Genomic DNA, 12046 nt, shown 5'->3' with positions numbered 1-12046 from the left:
ATGTTCTCCCCGTGTCCCCTAGGGTAGGTACCCTCACATGTTCTCCCCGTGTCCCCTAGGGTAGGTACCCTCACAAAAAACATGCAGTAATCCTGGTCTCTAAACTACCTCCCCCTGGCCAGCCGGGGCGCCTGATGGAGGGGAATGGAACCGGTCGAAAAAACGTCGGAAATGCTCGAAATAGGGCTGCAGTGGTTGATGTTTGTTTTGTATTAATAATCCAAATCTACAAAGTAAGTAACTAAAGTTTTCAAATAAATGTAGTGGAAAAATACCTCAAAATGGTAGTTAGGTACCTACAGTAGTTAGCATTGTGCTGTGTTATGTACATGGTTAAGTACAGTAGTTTGCATTGTGCTGTGTTATGTATAAAGTAAGTTTGCATTGTGCTGTGTTATGTATAAAGTACAGTAGTTTGCATTGTGCTGTGCACATGCGGTCTCCTCCAATGTCAGAGAAACCCTTCCCTGGTCACTTTGATTATTGCCTTCACAGGCATTAATAGACAAGTGTCCGGTGGCTCAGCCTGTGAGTTATTGACCCCCTGGTGGTTACGTTGATTATTGCCTTCCCAGGCATTAAAGCTGCTATCTAATAATCTAACTATAATGTGCCACGGGCCCACGGCTCTGTCTGTCTGTCTGTCTGTCCTGTGTGTGTGTACGGTTGTAATGCACATAACTCGAGAACCGTTTGCCCCACTGACTTCAAATTTGACACACACGTTCCACACCCCCATAGGGAGTGCAGTGCCCGGCCTTGAGTCGGTGGCATACTCCAGAAATACCAAAAAAAGGCTCTGCCAGTCGACCTAATGAGCCCAAGTCTCCTCACCTGTGCAATTTCCAGCCTCTGCCTCAGCCAATTGATTGCCATGGCAACCTGCACACCAGCCAATTGATTACTTAACCAGTCCACTTTTCACAGTCAGTTTGCACTCCTCAGACACAAGCAGGCCGACAGACACACAGAGATCTCCGTATGGGCACAAAAGGGACAGACAGATAAATGGGGTGCTACAAGTTGACAACGTGTATTATTAGGTTCCCAAGTTACATCATTCTCAAGTAGGCCGGTGGCCGACAGGCACGTACAGGTCTAGTAAGCAATAATATGTCAAAATTTGAATGACATTTTTTTTTCTTTTGTATTCAGACAGCCAGCAATGAGTAAAACGCTCCCCCCCTTAACCCATTCTGACCTGAGATCAGATTCACTCGTAGCGCGCCACTTGGTGGCGCGCTATGAGCTTGTAGATCTGCTATTTTTCAATAGCTAAAGCATAATATGATGGTAACACCAAAATGGGTTCCCGTTCAGAATGGGTTAAGAATTGTCTCTGTGACACATCTAGGGGCCACAATCTGCATTCAATGATATTCCTAGAAGCTTTGTCATTGGTGGAAAAAAGTAATACAAAAAAAACCGGTCGAAATGACTAACCAATCAGGAAGTAGACAGGCAAATCGACCAATGACAAAGCTTCTAGGAAGGAACATCTTTGAATGCAGGTTGCGTCCCCTATAGATGTGTCACACAGAAGAAAGGTCATAAAAAAGTTGACATATTATTTCTTATAGCAGCTTTAATACTCAGTGTGTGAGTGATTGACCCCTGGTGTTGACTTCCTGCTCTGCACCGTGACTGATGATGTCATTAACAGAGGCTGCATGATGCCCCCTGCACGGAGCTTAACACATTCTCCTAGATCTGCACCAAATGGTCCTTTTTACAGACGTTCTACTGTTAGAGTGACGGATGTTAGGTGTTTAGCTTACGTATGATTCTTGATGACTATTTCTAAGTATTTGCTGTATTACCATGTATTGTTCTTTGCTTACTGTAAATCGCTCTGGTCTGTGTAAATGTTTATAGTGGTTCATGATAGCTCGCCGTCGGAATGCTACGTACATTAGCATTGGGTTGCTATAGGCAATGAAGTAAACAGAATATGTACCGTCCGTAAAGCAAGATGGCCGCCCGCACGTATCCACTCGTTGTTGTAAACGTCTTTTCAAGTGCCTTTATGTCGGATTCCTCTTCTCGGATTGCGGATTGCACCCCCTGCTTTATTCGACGGCCCACATAGCCATTAAACTGACGGTTGCGGCAAAACGCACATGTCTTCTCTGAGTGAAAGCATATGTGACAAAAGGGGCTGCCATTGGATTTAAAAAAAAAATCTGAATCATAGTCGGAATCATCATAGCTTCAAATTGACATTGATTGTTCAGTTTGACCCACCAGTTTTGGAGATATGCCTTATATGAGTAATGTCTTGCAGAGAAACAGCGAGTTGAGAAAACAGGCTTGAAATTAAGGTTCACTTGTCACGTTCTGGGACCATGCCTGGTCCGCCACCCTTATGTTATTCTCTCCTACCTGCCCTGTGTGTTCCCCTCCCCCACCCTACCTGAGAGTCGGTTTCCTCCTGGGAACACAGCTGTGGACACTTGTGCCTATTAATGACTATGGGATTTAAGTGGTGTGTTTGTGGGACTCTGTGTCGGATTATAGTTTGGTTCTACGCCATCTTTGCGCTGCTGTTCCGCCCGGAGTTCCTGTATGTTTTAGTTGTTGCCCTGTGTGGCGTATCCTGTGTTCTTTTATTCTAAGTTAAGTAAAGTGTTTTTCCAGTCATTCTTGTGTTCGATCTCCTGCTTGGTTCCACACACATATTTCGGGTCAGCAGCGTGACATCACTTCTGTGGACTCTAACATTACACCTAGTTGTCATGTTTAAGCTTTTATTTCATTTTTACTTGTCGATTTCAGCTCTATTTCAGACATGCTCTATGTGAAGTGTCTGCCTGTGCTATTAACTCATTTTGTGACTTTGGAGATTTGAAAATCCTGCTTCTATAACCGAGGTAAACGGATCAGATCAGATCTTACGTCTCATACATGGTGGTGACGGCCACCGGGCCTTGCATGCTCATGACAAAGGCAGCTATAACCCTCTAGAAAATAGTGCCCAACCTAAAAATATCTGGACAGATTTATTTCACTATCCAGTAGAGCACATTTGCCGATGACGATCAAGCATGCAAGAAATAACTACAGAGTGAATCTGATTTAAAACCTGCTTCCTGATTCAGACGTGCTCCCACTCTCAAGGACAAACCTGTAAGGAGTTATACCCATCTATCTTTAATACTTATTATATAATAATATTTCACTCTGCCCCATGTGCTCGTGGCATGACTATCTTTAGTACTTTCCCTCTGCTGATGTGTTCATGACATGACTATATTTAGTACTTTCCCTCTGCTGATGTGTTCATGGCGTGACTATCTTTAGTACTGTCCCTCTGCTGATTTGTTCATGACGTGACTATCTTTAGTATTGTCCCTCTGCTGATGTGTTCATGACATGACTATCTTTAGTACTTTCCCTCTGCTGATGTGTTCATGACATGACTATCTTTAGTACTTTCCCTCTGCTGATGTGTTCATGACATGACTATCTTTAGTACTTTCCCTCTGCTGATGTGTTCATGACATGACTATCTTTAGTACTTTCCCTCTGCTGATGTGTTCATGGCGTGACTATCTTTAGTACTGTCCCTCTGCTGATTTGTTCATGGTGTGACTATCTTTAGTACTGTCCCTCTGCTGATGTGTGCATGGCATGACTATCTTTAGTACTATCCCTCTGCTGATGTGTTCATGACGTGACTATCTTTAGTACTGTCCCTCTGCTGATGTGTTCATGACGTGACTATCTTTAGTACTGTCCCTCTGCTGATTTGTTCATGACGTGACTATCTTTAGTACTATCCAAAGGACCACATTATCCTGAATGATGTATGTTAGCCCGGGAAGGGAGAGCAAAGGAAGCACACAGCTATCAGCACCATGGGTCCAGTGATAGAGGAGAGGAGAGGAGAGGAGAGGAGAGGAGAGGAGAGGAGAGGAGAGGAGAGGAGAGGAGAGGAGAGGAGGAATAGAGACACGTTGTGGAGCTAGCCAGGCAGATTACCGGGCGGTGATGCACAGGAAACAGATAGCTTTGCTCACTTAGCACAGAGACACCCTGTTCTTGTACGCTAAGTCACCGTGATCTGATCTGACCTGACGCAAGTCTGATTCAATCTTCTGATGGGAGCCGAGTATTATGATGGAGAGAGAGAGAGAGAGAGAGAGGGAGGGAGACAGAGAGAACTGGTTGGAATAACGTGTTCCTTCCCCGCGCTACGTCCAACCAGGGAAACCCCCCCCTGTAAAGGAGCAACTTGGACACTCAGGCACGAAGGAAGCATGAGTTCAAGTCCGTTGCTCTCCCCTTGTCCCCCATATATGGGGACTAGGTTGGTGGAGGGTGTGTAGAGCCCAGGATCACATTAGATGATTGACACAGGGGTGAAAAATGGGTTACAAAATCGTGGGATAAATATATATATATATTAAAAAATAAAAAATAAAACTCCATAGCCTTGGCCCAACATAAAATTACATCATAACTAGGGTGTCGGAAATCGAAACATTGAACAAAAAACAAACACTAAACTCTCTTCATTGTCAATGGCGTTATAAATATCAGATCGAGAAAACTCCGTATCGGCTGATGCTCGGAATCGGATGATCGGTACCCTAATCATAACGGCTCTAAACAAACATTCAATTCCATAGACGGGGTTGACACGTGACGTAATTTCTGTTAGCCACCCTCCAAGCTGCTTCTTTTCACCTGACAGGTGAGAGTTTCCCCGGCCGGATGTAGCACATGGAAGGAACACGTTATTCCGACCAGTTCCATTCCCCTCCATCAGGCGCCTCGGCTGGCCAGGGGGAGGCAGTTTAGAGACCAGGATTAGTGCATGTTTTTGTGAGGGTACTCAACATGCAAACTCCACTCAAAAGTCAAATTATTGTTGTTCTTTGCTAGTCATGGCTGCCAGTTCCCACCTGATGTGTGGGAGTTCAGACTGCTCCAGACCGCACTGAATGACCGCCAGCTTACATAACGTCTTCAGACTAGGACTCAAGTCTAGGATTTGCATGTGTCTGGATCTTCCAAAGAGGATGATGCGATCTCCCAGCATGCAACAGCGCGTGTCATACGTCTTGGACGGGACGTTCCCCTTGGGCTCGACCTTTGTCTTCCAATGATGCTTGTTTAAGAAAATGCCATAGACGATGAAGATAAATTCAATGTTTGTTTTGAGGACTAAATCAAACAACGTTGCTTAAACAACCATTGTTGTAATTGATGTTGTAAGATACGAGCACCCCTCACTTTACACGGGTGTGAATTGTGTTTACATACACACTCAACGTTTCCATGTGTAAGTTACATCTTCATCAGGTCATTATAAGATGTAACTTACACATCGAAATGTTGTCACTTTTTATTTGCACCCTGTTATAATAAACCAAGGGCCTAAATCGTCTGAGCTGCTCCAGTGCTTCTTGTTCGCATGTTATCTGTCCTGTTTCTGAGATGCACCAGACTGGCCTGCTATAGGCTAGAGGCCTCTGAGATGCACCAGACTGGCCTGCCATAGGCTAGAGGCCTCTGAGATGCACCAGACTGGCCTGCTATAGGCTAGAGGCGCGGTTGGAACTCCATTCTACATTACTCAAAAATGGCCATCTGTTTTCAGTGGCAGTTAATGTTTGTGCTATAGGGCAAAGTTTGTGTTTACATGCACGCTAAAAACTGGACATGGGAGGGACTTAGGCTGGCAGAGCCTGGCTGGGGGTTCTGGACAACTGGTTATCTGACCGACTGGACCCAGGGCACTGTACTCCCTGTGGGGGGGGGGGTGGAACGTGTGTGTCAAATTTGAAGCCGGTGGGTCGACCGGTGCTCGAATTACGTGGATCAGAGATGTACACACACGCACACGCACACGCACACACACACACACACACACACATGTCCTACCTTCATGCTGGGAGGGGCTGTGCGCGGTGGAGACGGAGGACATTCTCCCAGAGGGATGTTGGAGATAGTCAGCAGTTCCTGTTTCCTGTTGGACATAGGAAGCAGATCATTACTATTTCCTTAGTGTTGGTTTATTTCTAACAATATCTGGATCCAATGTCTGTCTGTCTGTCTGTCTGTCTGTCTCACTGTCCCAGGGCCTGTCTCACTGTCCAGGGCCTGTCTCACTGTCCCAGGGCCTGTCTCACTGTCCAGGGCCTGTCTCAATGTCCAGGGCCTGTCTCACTGTCCAGGGCCTGTCTCACTGTCCCAGGGCCTGTCTCACTGTCCAGGGCCTGTCTCACTGTCCAGGGCCTGTCTCAATGTCCAGGGCCTGTCTCACTGTCCCGGGCCTGTCTCACTGTCCAGGGCCTGTCTCACTGTCCCGGGCATAACTCGGACGCTGTCCGACTGTTCGGTCTCCTAAACGAGAACCAGGCACTGCTCTGATGGTTTGTCTTTGATGGCTGTGTCTGGCTGTGTGGACAGCTGTTTCCCTATTAGAAGTTGGTCACTGCATTTGAAGACAGTGTGCAGATGTTTGTTCCTTTTTCATGGCTGTGTTCTGCCCATCAAACTGTGGTCTAATGCAACGTGGGTCTTTGAAATAAAAAGGGTCATCGTTTCTTCCCAGTTTGTTCCACGCACACTCACGCACACGCACATGCACGCGCACACACACACACACACACACACACACGCACACACACACACACACACAAACACACTCACACAGTCCATTTGTTTTAACAGCTGGAGTTCTGTTGCCTCCGACAAGACCTTTAATGCATGTTTATCTTGTGAATATTAATGCATAATGTGCGTGCGTGCGTGTCAGAGAGGATGAGATAAAGGTGTTGACATATGCAGAACAATACTAGATGCATAACGTTATAATCTGATATGGAACGGAAGTACAATATTACTATACCGTATGGAAATATAATGTCACCACCACACAGAGAGAGAGAGAGAGACACAGAGAGACAGAGACAGAGAGAGAGAGGGGTAGTGTTAGTGCTTTCATCTTGTCATTCTATTCATGTCAACATCGTTTGGTTCTGTGAAATCAACTCAGGTCTCAATGTCTCACTCAGTTTTATTTAATTTTTTATTTAACCATTAAACATTGAGACGGAGGTCTGTATTTTGCGTGTCTTAAGTACCAGGTCTGATTCCCTAACTTGAGTAAAGTAAAGACCTGGAGGCGTGATCAATGCTCTTTGGCCACTCAGAATAGCCAAATGGCATTGATCACGCCTCCAGGTCTTTAGTTTACTCAAGTTAGGGAATAAGACCTGGTACTTAAGACACGCAAAATACAGAACTGGCCAAGAGGCAGAAACTGTGGCAGTCTGTGAGATATCTTCTTCTCCTCTGCGTTATTAAACTCATCTCTTCAATCACACGTCTCACAGTGTTGTGTCACTTCAGGATTTCCTCATTTCAGGGGAAAGACCATTTAGCCTATTTGGTGTTGGTAAATACAAGTATAAACTCCCCCCTGTCAGGTGTAAAGGAGCAACTTGGACACTCAGGCATGAAGGAAGCATGAGTTCAAGTCCGTTGCTCTCCCCTTGTCCCCCATATATGGGGACTAGGTTGGTGGAGGGTGTGTAGAGCCCAGGATCACGTTAGATGATTGACACAGGGGTGAAAATGGGTTACAAAATCGTGGGATTTTTTTATTTATTAAATAAATATATACAAGTATTTACAAATTAAATTAATTCTCCATTCATTGTCAAAGGGAATTGTGTAGTACGAAAACAGCTGATTTGCCTGTCTACATATGACGTAAGTATACGTCATTGTCATTTAATGTTTGTGTTAGGACAAAAATCTACACATACAGTAGCTGAATATAGGAGGGGCTATATCACTGCGTGAAAAGAGGGCAATCATGGGTACTAGATTTGCCCGTAAACCTCAAGTGTAGCATGCATATACAGTAATATACGGTAATAGTTTGTTGGAAAGTTTAACGGGAGTTTCCTGTAATATACACATTCATATCCCATGCTTTTTTGCTCTCAAAAACATTCATAATAATTTAATACTAGAGCATGGCAAACGAGGGTAAAAAACAAAAATGTGTCTATACTGTATATACAGTCAAGTGTGTCTGTCATACGAGTATCACGAATGAAGAGGAAAACTAACTATATTGTCGTCAATAAATGGTAAATGGTGCATTTATATAGCGCCTTTATCCAAGGCGCTTTACATAGATTACATTCACCCATTCACACACACACATCCATACACTGATGGGAGGCGGAAACCATGCAAGGCACCAACCAGCACATCAGGAGCAACTAGGGGTTCAGTGTCTTGCTCAAGGACACTTCGACACTGACTCTGGGGAAGTCCGGGTTCGAACTGGCAACCTTGCGGTTGCTATCCAGCCACTCTACCCCTGAGCCACCGCCCACCGCTGTCAATAGATAAAATCTAAACTAAAATGTTATAAATGACTAATGGAGAAGAGATCCAGTAGAACTAAAAGACAAGTCATTTTCTGAAAATAGCGTTATCTGAAAAATGCTATTTTCAGCATGCCAGCCATTATGACGTCTTCAAGGCCAGCCTAAATACATTTTAGTCGACAAAATCAACCGACGATTCATCGTAATGAAATCGATTATTCAATTAGTTGTCAACTAATTTAGTAATCGATTAATCGAATCTGCAACTAATCACTAGAGTTTTTTGCAATTTATCATAGATGATTTACCACTTTTTACCACTAGTTTTTCCAGTGTTAAGTGTAACTAAACTAAAGAGGAGTGATCCATCTCTCTTCCTTTACAATCTGACGATAGTTGCACAGTAGCGACTGCAAAGCAAAATATGACACTTAACCATTAGTATCAAGAACAAAACATATGGCTTGAATATTTATTTTTAAATAACCTATTTGAGTTCAGAAGAGTATGTTCCTTTTAGACTGACACATGTGTAGCTATTCTTTACTCAAATGTATGAGTAAGCCTAAAGACACCATGAGTTGCTTTAATTCATTTTTAATTTTGTTTGTCTTTTATTTGAAAAGCACTCTAATCGGCAGCTAATCAAATGAATTTTCGAATTAATTATATTTATTGTTAGTTAGAACATGTCTAAAATATATATTTAAGGTGATGGTTAAATTCGATTCATCGTTTAAAAAAATCACCAGATGAATCGATTATGAAAACAATCGTTAGTTGCAGCCCTAAAATCAACACTGCTTTGTTTCCATACCTTCATCATCTGATTTGTTTTCCCTCTTCAACCTCAATCACTCTAACACACACACACACACACACACACACACACACACACACGCACACACACACACACACACACACACACACACACACACACACACACACACACACACACACAGCTATTCTCCCTAGTGAAAAACACTTGTGATTAGCAGCTGTCTCAGGTTACAAGTGGACACATGGACAGTGCACGACACACACACACACACACACACACACACACACACACACACACACACACACACACACACACACTTTTGAGGGCCTGGGCGCATGTGAGCCGTCATCTGTCGGCTGGCTTAACTCTCTCAACTTCAAGTATGTTTATGCAAGTGTTGGAGAGTCCCATGCATGTGTCACTGGACTCTACTCTCTCTGTGTTTGCGTGCGTGCGTGCGTGAATGCTCTGGATAAATAACGATGCTACCGTATATAAAATGCATTATCTACCAAGTCGCTGCTGTCGCGCAAGAAACATCCATCTCCAACTGTGTGTTTGTTCTTCTCGTCAATCAAAGCCCTAAACGGACGTGCCATTTGAGACAGTCGGCAAGACGGTGGATAGTCAGTAAATATATATGTATGTAATGTATAGAACATTGACAGTGAGAAAGGAGGTCATTGGCAAAGGTGTTGGTGTATGCAAATTATATTCAGATATTTTTTTTCTTTTTGTGACACTAGTTTTCAGTAACAAGAGAGAAGAATTAGCAAGAAGGCTAGACGGTGAAAAGAACCGTATATTGAGGAAAACTATAGTATTCCAGAAAGAATGCAGGAAAATGCAGATGCAAAATGCGGCTACACTGGCAACAACAAAAAAACGCGAGCACATTTTTAGCTGCACTGCAGGCTTTTAGGATAGATTTTAAGATCATTGTATTAACTTATAAATCCCTGCACAGCCCCATGGCCCCTTTATATTTATCAGAACTCTTCTTAGACCCCTAAAGACCCCACAAGGGCACTGAGGTCAGCTGACAAACTGCTCTTGAAGGTTCTCGGAACGACCCTAAGGAGTATAGGGAGGGGCTGCTGCTCCTATAGGCTCTGGAACAGACTGCCCTTTTATATTAAAAAATATATAAAATCTGTTGGGTCTTTTAAACACTTCTCAAAACAGACTTTTATTCTTTACCATGACCATATAGACCATGTGACAGAGACCATGTGACAACCATATAGGTCATGTGACAGAGACCACGTGACAGAGGCCATGTGACAGAGACCATGCAATGCATCGTGGAAAAAGTAGTAAGTACTCAAATGTTTTTACTGAAGTAAAAGTATCCATACTGCAATGTAGAAATACTCTCAATCACAACTTTCATAGTAGTCTCGTATTCAAAAAGTATTGGTGTCAAAATGTACTTAAAGTAGAACGTTCACTCATTACGCAGTTTCACAAGTTTTCGAATGTGTATGTATACAAGATCTTTGAAGATAGCAGATCTACAAGCTCACAATGGGTCGCATCGCGACACATTGTTAGTTTGTAAATCTGCTATTTTTTAAAAATATCTAAATGTATCTAGGGCATTAATGGAGGCCAAACTATTTAAAGTTTACATATAGTGGACACGCACGTATGCATGCACACGTGCGCACACACACACACACACACACACACACACGCACACACGTGACCTTGAAAATGTCCTATACACTAAAAGGAACGGTCCATTCACTCCGTTTTGGACCAATCACAGCGCTGCATGGCAAAGCGTTGTCGTGGCAACATGTAAAGTGTGGCCCTTGGCCCTGGAGGTGTCACGTTGTCACGGACAGGCTGTTGTTCATCAAACCCTGTACACTCAAGACACGGTGGGCACACACACACACACACACACACACACACACACACACACACACACACACACACACACACACACACACACACACACACACACACACACACACACACACACACACACACACACACACACACACACACACACACACACACACACACACACACACAGAGCTCTGTAGAGCCTGCAGGCAGATCACACGCCCAAGGCCAGGTCAACGACACACTGCCAAGGTACAACTGTATATACAACTGGTGTGTGTGTGTGTGTGTGTGTGTGTGTGTGTGTGTGTGTGTGTGTGTGTGTGTGTGTGTGCGCGTGCATGCGTGCATGTTCACATTCCTCCCTAACACTGAGCACTTTACTGTTGAAGAGGTGCAGGATGTTTTAACTGTAAAGCCAGTGGGCATACAGAAGATGCTGTGACATATGAGACCCTTAAACCCACGCAGTCGTGTCAGATTTTAACAGCTATCTTTAATGTCTGTATAGAGAATAGAAGAGTACCAGATTCATGGAAGGGAGCTTTAAAATCCACCACATCCCCAAAAAAGGAAATATCCCTGAGGATTTAACAACATGGAGAGATATATATCTCTCCTACCTGCCATTTATAAGGTTTTCATGAAGTGCGTATACTCGCCAGAGTCCTTCCATGGCTTGTGGACACTAACATCTTGTCCACCAAGCAGATGGCCTATAAGGACCTTACTGTTTCTACTATACATTAACGACATGAGTGCCGTCTGTAATCGCAAATTGTTCCTGTTTGCCGACGACTCAGCACTCCTGATATCTGGAGAAGACAAACGGCAGGTTGAAGAGGCTCTCGGTACAGAACTCACGAAAATCTGAACTTGGCTTACCGATAAACTGTCATTGCATCTTGGTAAAACGGAATCCATCCTTTTCGGGTCCAACCGTTCCCTTAGTAGGATTAATGTACATGATTTCAAGGTTCAAGTTGACAACAAAGTAATCTCTAGCAAAGAAGAGGTTACATATCTAGGATGTATCCTTGACAATAAAGCTGAC

The 12046-nt window shown here is 43.8% G+C and overlaps 1 protein-coding gene across 1 annotated transcript in view; it reads right to left on the bottom strand.

The window, feature by feature from the left end:
* rap1gap2a (RAP1 GTPase activating protein 2a) overlaps positions 1-12046 on the bottom strand; it is a 100941-nt gene that overhangs the window by 33424 nt on the left and 55471 nt on the right. The window contains 1 exon segment of the mRNA XM_080772179.1: positions 5890-5974. Coding sequence (XP_080628305.1) covers positions 5890-5974 — 85 coding nt within the window.

This window comes from Protomyctophum bolini (genome assembly GCF_963924005.1).
Source record: "Protomyctophum bolini genome assembly, chromosome: 9".
NCBI lineage: Eukaryota > Metazoa > Chordata > Actinopteri > Myctophiformes > Myctophidae > Protomyctophum > Protomyctophum bolini.
Note: the sequence above shows the minus strand (reverse complement) of the source record. Positions and strands in the feature narration are given on the sequence as shown.